The 18127-nt window shown below is 37.9% G+C and overlaps 1 protein-coding gene and 1 long non-coding RNA gene across 4 annotated transcripts; one reads left to right on the top strand and one right to left on the bottom strand.

Moving 5' to 3' along the window:
- On the bottom strand, positions 1 to 9206 carry LOC106873805 (uncharacterized). Of its 2 annotated transcripts, XM_014921320.3 has the most exons (4): positions 8794 to 9206; positions 6124 to 6165; positions 4363 to 4521; positions 1 to 3516 (listed from the first exon to the last, which is right to left on the bottom strand). In XM_014921320.3, the coding sequence occupies exons 1-4, from the start codon at positions 8860 to 8862 to the stop codon at positions 3502 to 3504; spliced, it is 285 nt and encodes a 94-aa protein (XP_014776806.1). In that variant the 5' UTR covers positions 8863 to 9206; the 3' UTR covers positions 1 to 3501. The 2 variants fall into 2 exon arrangements, with proteins under 2 accessions (XP_014776806.1, XP_014776814.1); XM_014921328.3 differs by lacking the exon at positions 6124 to 6165 and having other exon boundaries at positions 8794 to 8963.
- LOC106873823 (uncharacterized) lies at positions 6636 to 18015 on the top strand. 2 transcript variants are annotated; one of them, XR_016238454.1, is made up of 4 exons: positions 6636 to 6872; positions 14369 to 14476; positions 15684 to 15795; positions 17902 to 18015. It is a non-coding gene; the product is annotated as an uncharacterized LOC106873823 (long non-coding RNA). The 2 variants fall into 2 exon arrangements; XR_016238453.1 differs by lacking the exon at positions 6636 to 6872 and adding an exon at positions 11886 to 12197.
- The last annotated feature ends 112 nt before the right edge of the window (positions 18016 to 18127 follow it).

The raw sequence follows: 18127 nt of genomic DNA, 5'->3' as shown, positions 1-18127 counted from the left end.
TAAAGCAATATTGATTTATTTCCTAAAAATTTTACAAAGCCAAAATTGAGGAAGAATAAAAAAATATATGACTTTACAATATTTAGGAGAAATAGAAATATAGATTTAGGGTTAAAACAGGTTTTTTCTGCTAGAGGTTATGGGTTTGTGGAAATAAGAAACAAAACGAAAAAATAATTCCAGGACCATATTTCCAGCTGTCAATCATTGTGAAAGATGGTTTCTTTAAGATAATTAATGCTCTTTAGAATTTTAAGTTTGCCAAATCTGATTGGCTGGTAATTAAGGCTGATTTTATAGAAAGGTTAGTTTTGGCAAGAAAAATCTTTCAGAAACCAAACAGGGATTGGTTTTATTTATTTATTTATATTTTAAATTCAAAATTTTTGTTTAGAAAATTATAGTAATCCCTTAATTCTTTAGCATTATTCACATTATTCTCTCAAATGTAATGCTTTGAATTAATTCTGCATTATCTCATAGCTTTGAGATTTCAATGATATGACATTGTGGGGTAAGTGTAAGAGGCCAGATCTGGCCTGTTTGAACATAAAACAGAATATTTAGGCTGGATATGGTCAGTTTAAATGCTTAAAGGGTTAAAATGGTATTAGCATTAGGAACTCTGAAGTGTTAAGCTAATTCTTCAACATTCAAATTGAACAAATTTAGCTGTACCAAAGGCAGATCATTTCAGATTAAGGTGGGATTAATAAATCCAAGCTGTTCCTTAGTCAGCACTCTTGCAAATATTGGTTAACAGTGTATATAAATAGGGGATTTCCCTAAAAGGGGACTGTGCATGTAAATTGAAATTCCAGGGCTAAAACAATAAGTCACAGAGTATAATACATTAAGCCAAAGAATGGCATTAATGGTATTAAAGATAATTCTTTAGTTATGAGTGCTTCAACACATGTCAAATCACATGTAAGTAAAGAATTAATTGTAATATCATAAATTCCACTCTTTGAATTATAAAAGTCGAGATGCTATCTTTAATAGCTGGAAAAAAAAACTTGCTCAAGAAATCAGAATGAAAGATGGTTTTTAGTTATTTTTCTTTCCTCTTTTCTTTTCATTCTCTATTTTCCTAACATTAACATTTCCTGTTTTCTTTATCTGTATATCTAAATAGCTAGCTAGCTAGCTAACCTGATTGCTAGATAGCTTGCCAGACAGACAGATCTAGCTTGCTAGCTAGAAAGTTAGATGAGTATTAGAGTATACCACATGAAACGTTTTCTCAATATGAAACCCTTTACAATCTACAGTCCTAAATGTTAACAGAAGTGACAGGAGGTCGGTTAACCCATTTTGTACAATTGGGAGGCCTTTTATATTTCTTTGATTTCACTTTTCAGGTGGTGGTGTCGCTAATAAGTATTTTGTGCTCCCTCCACAATATAGTGACCTTTGGAACAAGGATGATTCTTTTTTTTCTTCTTCTTGTGTTCCCTATATATATATGTCCTTATTAAGATGCAATTCAGCCAAACCTACGAAATAACCATACACCAATTTAGCATTCGGAGAGGATTGTGGTGTTAATCTACAAACAACGTAGCAATGGTTGTTGGGAAATTTCATTCTAGAGATGAGAGTCTTTAGAATGAACTTCAAGAGAGAAACAAAAACCAGTCAGGAATGAAGACAAAAGAATCGGTGGACAGAAATATCAGGACATGAGTTTGGCAATTTGCAGTAGACTTAGTTGTAGCTCCTTTGGCCATTTTCTTCGGTGTGGAGACACATGGCTTAGTGGTTAGGGTGTTGGACTCATGATCATAAGAGTGTGGTTTCAATTCCTGGACCAGGCCCTGCATTGCATTCTTGAGCAAAACACTTCATGCTGCTCCAGCTGGAAAAAGTGAGTAATCATGCAATTGACCAGCGTCCTGTCCCAGTGGAGAATATATAGGCCATGGAAAGCAGCCCTTATGAGTCAGTATGACCCAAGGTAACTTAACTTCACTTTTATTTCCTGCTGTGACATCAGAAAAGTGAAGAAACTGGACAAAGGGTTCTTCTACAGAATATGAGACATTGTGACCATTTAATGGTGCAACTGAGGAGTGCTAATCCTTAGTAGGATTTTAGTAGCTTTTATTGTGCCATCGTTTTAGATGTGAAAGAAATGAGTGTGGTTTGAGAATACTGAAGATTCCCAGCAAGGAGGGAGATGCAGAAAAGTCTTTGAAACGTTTTCCAAAGCAGCCACTGCATTCCATTGAAACTTATAATGACTGTAGAATGGTTTATAAAAGATATATTGTAGTATTCTTTCTTGCGAACAACAGGAATCTATAACTACAAACTCATACTGTCAAGGAATCAACCGTATACATGAAAAACCAAAATCAAAACAGCCAAGAACGGGTTCAGAGACAGAAACGAAACAGACAAATTCCACCGTATGAAGAGAAGGCTTTGCCTTAACACTGATCACAACCAGAACTCTTTGTGAAAATTCACACCCACCTCGCTCAACATCTTTTCGAACAGCTGGAACTGTTCACACTCTAATAGAAGATTTGGGAATCAAAAAGCAGATGAAGAATTTGAGAAGTTCCAACTCTCAAAGAAGGAGTTTTTTTTTGTTGGATTGTGGGACACGTTAGCATTAAGGCTGCTCTGTCAAATGTAATGTGTATTTATTTAATCTAATCATACGTTATTTTGTGGCTTCAAGATTTCAAATTATTGTTTATTGTTAGAATGACATTGTCGGGTAGGTGTGAGAAGCCAGATCTAGCTGGTTTGAACATAAAAAACAAACAGAATATTAGGGCCAAATAAAAGGTTCATTTAACATCACATTGATAAAAGATTAGTTTAATTAAATAAGTTTCTTTAACTCAATTTAAAATAGTTTTAATTTTTCTTTTAAGAAGATTATATTTCACATGGTACATTCTAATACACACACACACACACACAGTTCCTAACATCATTTATACAAAGAAATTCAAGGGGTTTTAAATGAGAATTCCCTGGGTTAAGAGAACCAGGAGTGTGTATAGTGCGATGAGACAAGAAACAGATAGGAAAAGCTTTGGTGGTCTTCATTCTCTACCAAAACTTTTTTTATAATAATATTTATTTATATAATAATTTATTTTATTTTTATTCCTAACACATAGAGAGGGGGGTAAAAAAAAAAAGAAAATTAATAAAGTTTTCAAAGAAATAAATATCATCATCACCATCACCATCATCTCACACACACATGAAATTGAGTGGAGAAGATTAATTTTAAGGGTTTGAAAATTATGACAAATTAATAGGGACATGAGACAGAGCATAGACAATGACCCCAGGTATAGGGTACTTTGAAAAGACGGTTACAGGATTTTATTATCATAAATAGAACCAAATATAAAAGAATATATTCAGAGGTGGAAAAAAAAAAGGTTTGTTTTTGTAGTATTTTTTGTCATCATAGATTATAGAAAAGTCTTTGGAAATGGACCTCCTGCTTCTCAATTCTTCAAAAATTGTTCAATCTACTTGCCACTAGAAAAAGGAAAGAAAGAAATTGAAATCAAATTAAATCATTTTAATTAGATTTGAAGGTAGTGCAAGGATAATTAAGTAAATGATAAATTATTTGTAAAGATAACGGGGACAGCCATTAGAGACAATGAGTTTGAACTGAAGTCTGTTGAGATACTCAATGGAGCAGATTCCCTTCAAAAGATGGTTGGTTGTCTTTAGAATGGGAATTGGCGGACTCAGCCATCACCAAGGCTATAGTAGAAGACACTTGACCCAGTGGGACTGAACCCAGAAACCATGTGGTTGTGAAGCAGGCTTCTCACCACACACACACACACACACACACACAGTATGCACAGTGCTTAGAGCATCAGTCTCACAAGCATGAGGTAGTGAGTTTGATTCCCAGACCAGGCTGTGTGTTGCGTTCTTGAGCAAGACACTTTATTTCATGTTATTCTAGTTCACTCAACTGTAGAAATGAGTTGTGACATCACTGGTGCCGAGCTGTATCAGTCTTCACTTTTCCCTTGGATAACATCGGTGGCATGTAAAAGGGAGGCTGGTATGCATGGGCGACTGCTGGTCTCCCATAAACAACCTTACCCGGACTTGTGCCTCGGAGGGGAACTTTCTAGGTGCAATCCCACAATCATTCATGACCAAAAGGGGGTCTCTACCCTTTACCCTATGTACATATAATGGCAAGGAGAGGGGAGGCTGGTTTGCATGGGGATCTGATGGTCTTCCAAAAACCACCTTATCTGGATCTGTGCCTCGGAGAGGGACTTTCTAGATGCCACCCCATGGTCATTCACGACCGAAGAGGGTCTTTTATACACATTAAACAAATTCTATACAAACCCTTAGATTGGTATTTTCCGACGGTTGTGAGTCTAGTTCGTCTAACTGTTGCTGTTTTTTCTGCCGTCTTTTATAGCCTTCTGGGTCCGTTATGCCCCGATATTCTTGGGATTTCTTTCGTTTCTCAGCAGCGTCAGCCATCTGTCTTCTGCGTACCTCCTGGCCAAAAAATAAATGAAGAGGGAACATGTCAAAACAAACAAGTGGTCAAACCATTCTTTTGAACCAATATCAAACAAAAATATTGGTTTCAAATTTTGGCACAAGGCCAGCAATTTTAGAGGGAGGGGGATAAGGTAATTGCATCGACCCCAGTATGCAACTGGTACTTATTTTATCGACTCTGTAAAGATGAAAGGCAAAAGGCGACTGTGACAGAATTTGAACTGAGAACATAAAGACAGACAAAATGCCGCTAAGCATTTTGCCTGGTTTGCTAATGGTTTGGACAGCTAGCCACCTTGATAGTGACCAAAATATCAACCCATAGCCTGCCATGGGCCCCTTTTGGGGATCTGCTAAGAACAGTCTCACTGCTGGTTGTTCATTGTATTTAAAGGGAATTGCTTATGGACATTGTATTTGCAGAGGTGTTTTTAACAATATTTTATAGTTAAAGTTTGTCATTATTAACTCTGGCTAATTCTGGAGGACATTTTATGTCATAAATCGCAATCTTTGAACTACAAAAATACTGACTGTTTTAAAAACGGTTTTTTTTTCTTTTTGTTTTTGCATTTCCCATTTATATCATTCATTGGTATTTCATACACATTCGCATTTGATACTATAGTTTAAAAAAAAAACTGAAATGTTTATTATTGCAATTGAATAGAAAAGAATATGCTTTTTTTTTTTTCAGTAATCCCCATTTGGGACTTTTTGAAAAATTTATCATAATTTCCAAAATAATTCACCTATTGTCTTTAGGGATATCACGAAAGACCTGGTTGGAGGCCCAACCCTCTGAGTTCTTTTTTAGGGCATAGAAAAACAGGACTGCTGCAATAAGTGTGTGAATCTGAGAGGGGAATATGTTGAAGGCAATCATAACTTACTGATCCTCTTGTATTTTCTCTTACCCAAAGCCAGGAACTTTTCAACACATCCTTGTGATAGGATTTTTTTTAACATTGAATGGTTATGAGGGTCCACCCAAGCAAAACAGGAATCGAAGGGGTCCACAGACAAAAAAAGGGTTGAGTGTCACACACACACACACACACACACACTTCTCACTGTCCTTCTCTTAGGGATGTCTGTTTGTCTGCTAGAAAGAAACTGCATATCATCTCTAATGTTAAAAGGACTTATGAACATGACACTCATGCAGGTTGGTCTCACAGCCTTTCATTCCATACCTTACCAAATATGTCTCACTGTACTCCAAACTGTCATTTCAACAGTGAAGCCTCTCCGATCTGCTTGTTTGGTAACTCCACCTAATGACATGGAAACTCCCTTTGCTAAACCTCACTCCTTCCATTTATCTAGTTCCAACCCTATAAGAGGCTAGCTCGGCTGGTGAAAGGCAGGGAGTTAACTGTTTGCCTGTCGTAGATGAATGATGACTGGAAGATTTGAGAAGATGGAGGCCACTAACTGGAAATCTGCACATTGGCAATTTGAGAAGGATGGTCATGGGTATGTGGAAGAGTGGCAGCTGCTATTCATCTAACTCAAATGAGAACGCAGCCCCCTAAACCCCAATCCTGAGATGGCCCAATAAAAGTAGGGATAAAAACTGCCCACTCATCTTACCTTAACTGGTCTGGGATACCACGTGCAGTGGGTTCTCCATTTCTGCAGTAAAAAATAAAGCAAGAAGGAAACACATCAAATCGATTTTTGGCTCCTGGAACGTCGGAACGATGTTGGATGGGGGCCCAATTCTGGAAGGCCAAAATGAAGAAACCACTACCATTGGGGACGTCAATCTGGGCAACAGTAAAAGACACTAACCCAGTGTGCCGTGCAGTGGGACTGAACCTAGGACCAAGTGGATGCAAAGTGAAATTTTTAACCACATAACCAAGCTTGAGCGATCTTTCGATACCAGTACGAAATATCAGCCTTTTCCGTAACACCCACACGATCTTCACTAGGGGGTTAGGGTTAGTTTTAGAGTTAGGGATGGAATTCCCTAACCCCAAAACCCTAACCCCTTCAAACCCTAACCCCTTCTAAAGAAATCGCACTCTCTGTATCTCTTTCGCTTTTACGACGTCGTTTCCCTCTTTCCGTCCAACACTTTTTACGGAAAAGGTCGATCTTTGGTAAAGATTGCCGAAGACCCTTTTTATGGTCATTTGGATCGTTAGAAATAGTAGCTGTTCTCCCACCAAACCACACCACCATCCTGAAAAAAGGAACACATACAATGTCGCCCTAAATATACAAAAAAAAAAGAGGCGGAATGGTTATGGTTGGAACGTCTTGGATTATAAGTCTACACAGTCAGAGCCGACCTGGGGCGAGGAGAAAACGCGAGGTCACACAGATCAATATAGGTATTAACAGTCGAAGTGCAATTGAGTACTGTATACAATAAGCTCATTACAATTATTATACGCATACACCACCTATTTACGTTGTATAATACATTATATATATAATGGCGGAAGTAAAGAATACGTACACCACTCGTTTTCGATGTAACAAAAACCCTAACCGAAACCCTAACCCTGAACACTAAGTGTATGTATTCTTTACTTTCGCCATATATACAATATGGCGAACCCTTTAATGTTTACTATTTACACTCTATGACGACTAAGTAATTTGTGCATTTTTCTGTCTATTGGGACAGCAGTTTTCATGTGGGATTTCCCCTTCCAGTTTCCAGATAACCGCTGTCCGTAGAAGTGGACAGTATTATTCCAACTGACCTGCTGTCTCTCTCTCTCACTATATATATATATAGCTTTCGTCCTAATTTTGGGACTGCCATGTTGGCTTGGCGATAACTATTAATTTTCAGTACCGCTGCCGTAGTCTCCTTTAGAGAGACTTAGAAATATTAATAACTCTATATATATATATATATGTATATATATATATATATATATATATATATATATATATATATATATATATATATATATATACACTCACGAACACCCTGCTCTTGTGGCCTGTGTTACCCCCTTTACTCTTGTCTGAAGAAGCAGCGTGCAGCCGCTACATGGTGACAAGTCATAACGACATGTGGCTACTTTCTGAGCACAAATTAATCCTATCCGATGAAGAGATAAGAATATTCGTAGACGAATCGAGTCTTGATTATAACAGTTTTGAAGCCATACAATGTTTAGATTTCTATCTATAAGGAAATGGGAGAGCCTCTACCATAATAACAGGTAAACACGGAGCTGAGATAGGAACATTGTTACACAGGAACATATCAATAGAGACACCGTCACGGACGCTAGAGTATAAAAGAGATTTATTTAGGGAAGTGGTGAGGACTCATCTCCGGGATGGGAAGAGAGAATACAAACACATACATATATGTGTGTGTTTAGAGGAAGGAACCAATAAGTGATAGATAATATACGTGCTAGAAATAGCAGTCTAAATCTTCCTCAAAACGCATCCTGCTGTATTAGAGGCGGGACCCTTCCCACAAATCTCTAAAAGATGGAATTGTCACGATTGAAATATTTTCTATCCCAGGTCTGTTCGACCAGGATTAACTGGAGCTAAATATTGGCGGTGGGGTTGCGGTGGAATTTTTTTTGCGTGTTTTTTTTTTTTGGCGATCTTTCGATACTAGTACGAAATATCGGCCTTTTCCGTAAAAAGTGTCTTTGGCCGATATTTCGTACTGGTATTGAAAGATCGCCTTTTTTAATTTTTTAACCATGCTTAATAACATTCTAAATTTTTAAAATTTGTCCAACAGGCATTGCTAGGACAAGAAAGAATTATGGATACGAATGTAGACTGTGTTTGTCTTCTCGTTTATAGAGATGAGAGGGAGGGGTATTTGTTTTGAAAAACATTGAGCCAAACAACGATAGTCCAGTCAGAGTAAGAGAAAGTGAGAGAGAGAGATGCAGAGTAAAAGAGGGAAGGCGTAAGAGAGAGAGAGCGATTAGATGGATATAGTGAGAGAAAGACATAGTCATGGAAGAAAAGAAACAGTGAGAGAAGCAAGGAGAGAGGTTAATGATGGAAGGCAGAGAGACATTGTAATGAAAGAAAAGGAGACAAACGCACTAATGAGAACATATACGTGAAAATAAAAAGGGAGAGAGAGACTGAGGGAAGGAGACAGAGAGACTGATACACAAGAATATAACTATATCGATATATAGAGAGAGATATCTCTAAACAGAGACACAGACAGGCAACCTGACAGCCCGAACTGACAAAAATACTCAACATATAGGAAACAGACACGGAGAAAGACTAAAAGGCTGCACTGACCGGGTCAGGGTTCAAATTGGTTTCATCTTCGTGGTCGTTTTTCCGTAGAAAACAGCAACAGAGTCCCATAGTTTGTGAAGAAAATGTTAGAAGAAAAGAGATGAGAGCGCTACATAACAAGAGGGCGTGAGTGCGGAGCTTTTGGAGTTGTCCCCCCTTTTTTATTAGATTTTTCTATCTCTCTTTTTTTCCTCACTCTTTTTCTCAGTGTCTGTCTGTCTCTCTTTTTTTTCCTCGCTCTTTTTCTTGATGTCTGTATCTCTCTTTCTGTCTCTTTCTCTCTTTTTTCCTCACTCTTTTTCTCGATGTCTGTATCTCTCTTTCTGTCTCGTTCTCTCTTTTTTCCACACTCTTTTTCTCGATGTCTTTATCTCTCTTTCTGTCTCTTTCTCGCTTTCCTTTTCTCTGTGATTGTCTATTTGTCTTTCTTTCTTTCTCGTTATCTTTCCTTATTTATCTGTCTCCTCTCTTTCGCTCTTATTCTCTCTCTCTCTCTCTTGTTCTTGCTATATCTCTCTTTCACATACGCTGTCTCTCTTTCTTACTTGCTCTCTGTCTTTCTCTTTTTTGCTGTCTTTGTCTCACTTCCGTTCTCTCTTTCTCTTTCTATCTTTCTTTGTCGTGCTCAACGATTGTCTTTTCGTTTGTCTCTCTCTCTCTCTCTCCTTCTCTCCCCCACCTCTATCTCCACCTTGTTCTGTGACCAAAACAGAAGAAGGAAATATAACAAAACCAGGAGCAGACGGCGGCAGGAGAATATTTGTAAAGTGTCAGTGTTTTGTGGAAGGGACGAATGTATTTAATTAAGAATTAGAGCTCATTATATATGGGGAAGACGGGTGTTTTGGAAGTGAAAACTGGCTGAAGGAAATGACGGAAGATGGGGCAAAATGGGTACACCTACATGAGTGCCCACCGACTTTGTTTCCTCGTAACTTCCAGCAAAATAAATATTTGTAAATGAAATTTTCTACAAATAAGTTTCAGATGGTGCAGATTACGGTTATATCGGAATTTAATATAAAAAACAAAAAATGGTGAGCACTCACACACATACATACTGATACAACACATTTTGTTTTCAAAATTCTAAGTTTCGTTTTGTAATTATTAACTGACCTGAGCCAACCAATTTTTCTTTCATATCATGTTCCAATGTAATCGTAATCTATACACTCTGAAAGATATTTGTAGACAATTTCATTTTTAAAAAATTACCTATTTTCCTGAAAGTTATGAGGAAAAAGCCAACACGTGTTGTGAATTTTCCGAAACTCCTCATCCCACCCCGGAAAACATTTTTCACCGCAAATTCCAATAAATTCGGAATCTACACTATCTGCAGCGTATATGTAGAAAATTTCTTTTAAAAATACCCTTTTTTCTGTAAGTTATGAGGAAACAAAGTCGATGGGGAGAGGACAGTTGTGTACGAATGCCCAGAACTGGTTACAAGCTTTAAAACTATTTAAATAAAAAGCGAGCGTATTAAAGGATCGATTGTGGTCCCTGGGGAGGGAAGGACTGCAAATCCTACTCTAGGAATCTGTTACTGTGTTATTGAATCGAAGGACCTCACCGGCCGACGAAGTTCACGTTGTTTTGGTTTGATTAACAGGAATGGTAAATGAATACAGCCTCGTTATGTTTTAACAACAGGTGTGTGGAATGGTGGAAGTACTATGGGAGTCATCTTTGTTTTTTACATCCTACTGGAGTCGATAAAACAAAGTATCAGCTATCGGTTTTGTGTGTGTGTCTGTGGTAAGTAGCTTGCTTACCAGCCGCATGGTTCCGGGTTCAGTCCCACTGCATGGCACCTTGTAAAAGTGTCTTCTACTATAGTCTCAGACCAACCAAAGCCTTGTGAGTGGATTTAGTAGACGGAAACTGAAAGAAGGCCGTCGTATATGTGTGTGTGTATGTTTCTATGTCTGTGTTTGCCCCCACCATCGCTTGACAACCGATGTTGGTGTGCTTACGTCCCCGTAATTTAGCGGTTCGGCGTAAGAGACCAATAGAATAAGCATGGCCTCAGTCAAATGACTAAAACAAATAAAAGAATGTATGTATATATATATATATATATATATATATATATCATCATAAATATACAGATGATAAATAGTTCTACCGATAAAGGTTTTTTTCATACTGAACTACTTGGCAAAATTGTTAATTATTAATTCTATTATTAATTGACGATTCTCTGCCCTTATTCTTGTATATTATATATATATATATATATATATATATATATATATATATATATATATATATGTGTGTGTGTGTGTGTGTGTGTGTGTGTGTGTGTGCGTGATGGTGGATTTCCGGTAACAGGTGGCAACCAAAATTCCATTTGTCAAAGACTAGGAGAAAGAACCAGTCGTCTTGAATCGCCCTCATTACTGGACCTTTATTGCACAAGTCATTTTTTCCAAGTGGAGGCACGTGGCTTAGTGGTTAGGGTGTTGGACTCATGATCGTAAGATTGTGGTTTCGATTCCTGGACCGGGCGACGCGTTGTGTTCTTGAGCAAAACACTTCATTTCACGTTGTTCCAGTCCGCTCAGCTGACAAGAATGAATAAACCTGCGAGGGACCGGCGTCCCGTCCAGGTGGGCAATATACTATGTGTGTGTGCGCGCGTCTGCCCCCACCATTTGACAACCGGCATTGGTTTGTTTACGACTCCATAACACAGCGGTTCGGCAAATGTGACTATACAATAAGTTAATTATTGCCTATTAAAAATAAGTACGTGAGTCGATTTGTTCAACTAAAACCTTTGAAGGCAGTGCCCCAGCATGACCGCAGTCCAACGACTAAAACAAGTAAAAGATTATATATATATATATATATATATATATATATATAAACTGTATGTGTGTGCGTGTACGCATACAATCATGGGTGTGTGTGTTTATGTATGTGCGTATGTGTGTGCATGTATATGTGTGTATGTATGTGTATATGTATGTGTGTGTGTGTGTGCGTACGTAAGTGTGGAGTTGCATGATTTTATGAGAAAAACAAAATAAGACCAAAAAAAAAACTACAATTTAAAAACAAAAAGCAAAAGCCGAGAAACATCGGAGGCGTTTGTGAAGGCAGACAAAACGGTTTCGCGCGCGTGTATTGGTTGGTTTGAACTAAAATTTTGGTTCTGCTGCCAGAAAGTCTGACAAGGAAGACCATCAAAGACCACTAAAGCGAAGAATATTTGGGGGTACATGGTCAAAAGACTGCATTAATTTATATGTACATATTATATAGATTTCTTTAAAATTATACACTTGAACGTACCAAAAACACACGTACACATATATATATGCGTATGTATATGTATATATAGATATAGAAATATATTTGGCGGGAGGAGTCTGGGCAATCTCGATAAACAAGTGAGTTAAAAAAGTTTTACACTTTTCATTTTCCGTCCCCTTGTTTTTATTTTACGATATATTATTGTATCACCATCTTACTGTTGCAAATACCCTCTCTCTTTCTCTCTCTCTCTCTCTCTCTCTCTCTCTTTCTCTCTCTCACTCTCTTCTCCCCTCTCACTCTCCCTCTCTCTCTCTCTCTCTAAGGCACATATAGTTAAACATACACATAAACACACACGATCGGTGTTTATTTATCTATGTCTGTCTGTTTGTCTGCCTGCCTGTCTGTCTGACTGACTGTTTATCTATCTATCTATCTGTTTGTCTGTCTATCTCTCTCTCTATCTATCTAACTATCTATCTATTTATCTATCTATCTATCTCTCTCTCTCTCTCTCTATATATATATATATATCTGTCTATCTATCTGTCTGTCTGTCTATCTTTCTCAAACTATCTATCTGTCTGTTGTCTGTCTGTCTATCTATCTAATGTATCTGTCTACACATATCCATCTGTATGTATATAACATACACACACACACACACGTATATTTGTGAGTGTGTGTGTGTGTTTCCGTGTGCGCGTGCTTGCATGTATGATTAAGTCTGTCTCACACTTCGACCCCAATCCAGCCCCTAAGCTACTCCTCAACCCTAAGCTAATCCCAGCATTTACATGATGTAAAAACGACAGAGGGTACAATACTTCCCACCGCTACCTCCAGCCCACCCAGTCTACCACATGGTCACTACCTATCCCCTCAACTATTACTGGTACTTTGGGTAAATCTTTACTATTGCACCCATCTCTGAATCTATAGGGACCCACCTGTAATGACAGACCTACCAAGCGAAACAGAAGACGCCATGGAATCTTTTTTTCAGTTCGTGCTGGGAACATTTATTATCAAGGCCTTATTCTCCATGAAGGAATCGATTCCAAAGCCTAAAAGCACCCAAAACGGATGGCATTGAAGCGAGCTTTCATACTGAGCCAGCCAATCTTTTCCAGAGCTCCATGAAGGCATGTGGCTTAGTGGTTAGGGTATGCGGCTCACGATTGCAAGGTCGTGAGTTCGATTCGCGATGACGTATTGTGTCCTTCAGCAAGACACTTTACTTCACATTTCTCCAGTTCGTTCAGCTGGTAAAAAATGAGTAGTACCTGTATTTCAAAGACTGATCTTTTCACATTCTGTGTCATGCTGAATCTCTCTGAGAACTGTGTTACGGGTACACGTGTCTGTGGAGTACTCAACCACTTACACATTAATTTCACGAGCAGGCTGTTCCGTTGGATCAACTGGACCACTCATCATTGTAACCGACGGAGTGCCAGTTTCCAGTTCTTGCCAGGTATAGATTTCCAGCTGGTGTTTAAAACACACCTTAGATCAATGGTTCTCAACCTTTTTTAATATCCCGTGCTCTTAACCTCCTTCACTCAAGAATCCGAGTTCGATTCCAGGCAGTGACCTGAATAATAATAATAATAATAATAATAATAATAATAATAACATCGAAATATACCTTAGGAATGAGAACCCAGGTTTGAAATTTCCCCCAAGACACCTGATGAAGGCTGGAGGGTATATCAGCCGAAACATTGTGTTAACAACAAACAAGATGAGGACAAATATTTGTCAAATGTAAATAATGTAAATAAAGTATCTCAAATGTCACTTTTACATATTCTTGTGAAGTCCATGAGATGCCCACATTTTTCCGAACAAGGGAAGGTCACCTCAGTTGACACTCTCTAAATTAAACAAAAATTAAATTCACTTAAAATAATTTAATGAACTACGGGTATCAGTGCATTAGAGTAGATTAGTACGGATTATAAGAGGTTCTAGACTATCGGTGGTGTGTCTATAATAAAATGTAGTTAATATGGTAATGTTTCGGTATCGGTCAATTGTGAGTGGGTGTGTGTGTGCAAGTGTGTATTTGACCGTTCAGCCCCGCCGAGCAGACAGACACAGCGTCACACATTCGCTCATGTCGTCACAGAATTTTAGCGAAAGATTGTCTTGCATGAATCTCGATCTTTCTCTCCACACATCTTCTTTCCATCTTCCCCCTCCTTCCCCCCCCCCCTTCATTCCCTCTAAACAACTCTCCCCATCCTCACACTATCCCTCTTCTACTCCGCCCTTTCTAAATCTGTATCTTCGTTTTCAGACAATCTTTTCAGGAACAAGTGATCAGAATCAAATCGATGCCATGTGTTTCTTTTTGCCATGTTTCGGTCGATTAACCCAAAATCCTCAAGGACACAACGTTCCACAGGTCAGTGCATCCCTTATTTCGGACATTCCAAGATTTTTTGAACATTCTTATCTCCTGATATTCTGCTATTATTCCAATATACAAATATTTTCATATATTTAATATTCCGATATTCCAAGGCAGCGAGCTCGCAGAATCGTTGGCACACCGGACAAAATGCTGAGCAGCTTTTCGTTCGTCTTTATGTTCTGAGTTCTAATTCCGTTGAAATCGATTTTGCCTTTCATCCTTTCAGGGTCGATAAATTAAATACCACTGAATCACTGGGGTCGATGTAATCCACTGTTCCTCTCCCCCATAAAATTTCAACACACACACACACACACACACAAACACACACCTTTTGCTTGTTTAAAGGTTTAGTCGAATGAATCAACCCTAACCCCAAACCCTAAACCCTAACCCTTATTTTAAGTCTGGTATTTATTCTATCAGTGAAGGCGTGTGGCTTTGTGGTTAGAGCATTCGACTTGCGATCATAAAGTCGTGGGTTCAATTCCTGGCTAATCGTGTCCTTGAGCAAAACCCTTTTATTTCACGTTGCCCCAATTCACTCAGCTGGTAAAAACGAGTTGTACATGTATTTCAAAGGGTCCAGCCTTGTCACTTTCCGTGTCATGCTCAATCTCCCTGAGAACTATGTTAAGAGAATGCATCGTGTCTGTGGAGTACTCAGCCACTTGCATGCTAATTTCACAATATATATAAGAATATATATATGTGCATGTGTGTGTGTATGTATGTATGTATGTACATATATATATATATATATATATATATATACATATATATATACATATATATACATACATATGTATGTATATATATATGTATGTATGTATGTATATATATATATATATATATATATATATATATATATATATATATATATATATATATATATATATATATATATATATATATGCGACAGGCTTCCACACAGTTTCTGTCAACAGAATTCACTCACAACTCATCGGTTGCCTTGGGGTTATAATAGAAGACACTTGCCTAAAGTGTCGCCGCGCAGTAGGACTGAACTCGGAACAACTTAGTTATAAAGCTAGCCTCTTCACCACACACTCTTGTTCACGTCTATATGTAGAAATAATAAAATGACATGATGGCCACAACTGGAAGGCCTTTGATAATGTATCTGCTTGGTTTGGAAATCAAGTGATTTGATCTCTGACCGTTCTCGTTCAAACAGGATTCGTTCTACAGAGTTTACACAAAGATACCGCAATTGGCGAAGAAAGAAAAGAGTCAGCTGTCGACGGATAGTGCTGAGTATTACTTCAATGGAGCCTGCAAAGAAGGAGGTAGGAACCTTCGGAAGGGGTCGTTTAACGAATGCAACTCGGGTCTCTATTTTGTATTCGTAGTTTTTGGCCAACATTTGACGGTTTATATCGTTGGTGGGATGGTCTAGATCAGTGGTTCCCCGAAGAGGGCGGTACTGCCCCCCCCCCCCACTGGGTGCGGTGGAAAAATCCAGCGGGGGACGGGGAGTTGAAGAAAAATGAGACGATAATGGCGTGACTAAAACGGGGCAAAAGATGTAAAAATATTTTTAAAATAACGAACAAAATGAAGGATTAATTAGGTTAATTTTTGTGAAATAGTGTTGCTTTAAATTTGCTGAAGCAAATGGTCAATGTCTATGATGGTGAATGATGGTGGTGGTGGTGGGGGTCACTTGGAATATTGCCTTAGAACCAAGGGGGAGGCAGCCTGAAAAAATTTGGGAACCACTGGTCTAGCTCATCATCATCATCATCATCATCATTCTCGATGTCATTATCCTTCTAGCATTACCAAGACATTTTCTTCTTCTTTTTTCTTCTTCTTCTTCTTCTCCTTCTTCTTCTTCTTCTCCTCCTTCTCCTTCTTCTTTTCATCTCCCTTTTTCTTTTTCGTCTTCCTTTTCATTCAGCTCACCTTGTGGCCCACTCAGGTGCCACACTTAAATCTATCTACCAAATTAACACAGACCCACTCCCACCCCCTTGGCTCCTAGTAGAGTCCACTCACCTCTGCTGCAAGCAATCGGACCAGACATCCCGTTTGGTGGTGCTCTCCCTCTCTCCAACCTTCCAAACATTTCCGGAGGCCCTGAGAAAGGCCTTGGGTATTGTACTCCCTCCCAGCTAAATGATACAAACACTCTTCCGCTTACATCCGTCTGTATACATATATATATGTATATATATATATATATATACATATATATATATATGTATATATATATATATATATACATATATATATATATGTATATATATATATATATATATATACATATATATATATATGTATATATATATATATATATATATACATATATATATATATGTATATATATATATATATATATATACATATATATATATATATATATATATATATATATATATATATATATATATATATATATATATCATCATCATCATCGTTTTACATTTGTTTTCCATGCAAGCATGGGTTGGACGGTTCAACTTGGGTCTGGGAATCCAGGAGGCTGCACCAGGCTCCAGTCTGATATGGCAGTGTTTCTACAGCTGGATGCCCTTGCTAATGCCAACCACTCCGTGAGTGTAGTGGCTGCTTTTTACGTGCCACCAGCACGGGTATCACAACTACAATTTCCATTTGATTTTCATTTTGATGTTGATGTACTTGACTCGATAGGTCTCCTCAAGCACACCAGGTGACCTTACGATCCAAGGTACTTTTGGATGGGCTGGGGCTGGTTATGCAAAACTGGTGTAGGATACAGCCGTGAACTCACTTTATTTGCCATGTATCTTGGCCTTTGCTTTCTCTGTGGATAACATTGGTGGTGAGGAGAGGAGAGGCTGGTATGCATGGGCGACTGCGGAACTTCCACAAATAACCATACCCAAAATTGTGCCTTGGAGGGGAACATCCAAGGTGTAATCCCATGGTTATTTGTGACCGAAGGGGGTTTTGCTTTTGTTGTTGTTGCTGCTGTTGTTGTATGTGTGTGTGTGTGTGTGTAATTGACAATTGGTACAAAGAACGCATTTACTTATAGTATTTTATATTTATTTCGTTTTTGGATTTGGTTTGCAAGATGTTCTATGTGATTTCGTGTGTTGAAGCATATTCTGTTTCTTATTGTGCCTTAAAATTTAAGGCACAATAAGAAAATGACTCTCGCCAGACACAACAGAATTTTATATCTAATTACAACTGAAAAACAAAATCTTTTTAACTGGAATGTTGCGATTTATACACAGATCAAAGCTAACACTTTGAACGGGGAAAATTGTTTCAAGATTTAAGACGAAATTAGGCGTACAAAACATACACAAGTAAAAAAAACATTGTGAAATGTTAATCTCTATTCTGTTGCCATTTACATTCTTCTATTCCATTCTTCTATTCCATTCTTCTTTCCGCAGTATATGGACCAAAAAAGAAAAGTAGCACAAAATGTGGAGAAGACCAAGAAATTCTGTCCACACCTTTGAAACAATGACTTGAATTTTCTGAAAATAATTAGCTATTTAACTATAGCATTTCCTGTGTTCTTTCATTTCGTAATCTCTAAAAGAGACAGCAATGACGTCATCATTCTATATTCTATGTGATGTTGTTTGTTTTCTAGTTTAATCCCATTTATATCGG

This window comes from Octopus bimaculoides, chromosome 25, assembly GCF_046866305.1.
Source record: "Octopus bimaculoides isolate indiv1 chromosome 25, ASM4686630v1, whole genome shotgun sequence".
Taxonomy (NCBI): Eukaryota; Metazoa; Mollusca; class Cephalopoda; order Octopoda; family Octopodidae; genus Octopus; species Octopus bimaculoides.
This window is presented reverse-complemented; position numbering and strand designations above follow the sequence as displayed.

Coding starts and splice junctions, on each gene's coding strand:
- LOC106873805 (XM_014921320.3), bottom strand. CDS start 8,862: ATGGGACTCTGTTGCTGTTTTCTACGGAAAAACGACCACGAAGATGAA. Junction 6,166..8,793: donor CCAATTTGAACCCTGACCCG/GTCAGTGCAGCC, acceptor TTTTTACTGCAG/AAATGGAGAACCCACTGCAC. Junction 4,522..6,123: donor GGTATCCCAGACCAGTTAAG/GTAAGATGAGTG, acceptor TTTTTTGGCCAG/GAGGTACGCAGAAGACAGAT.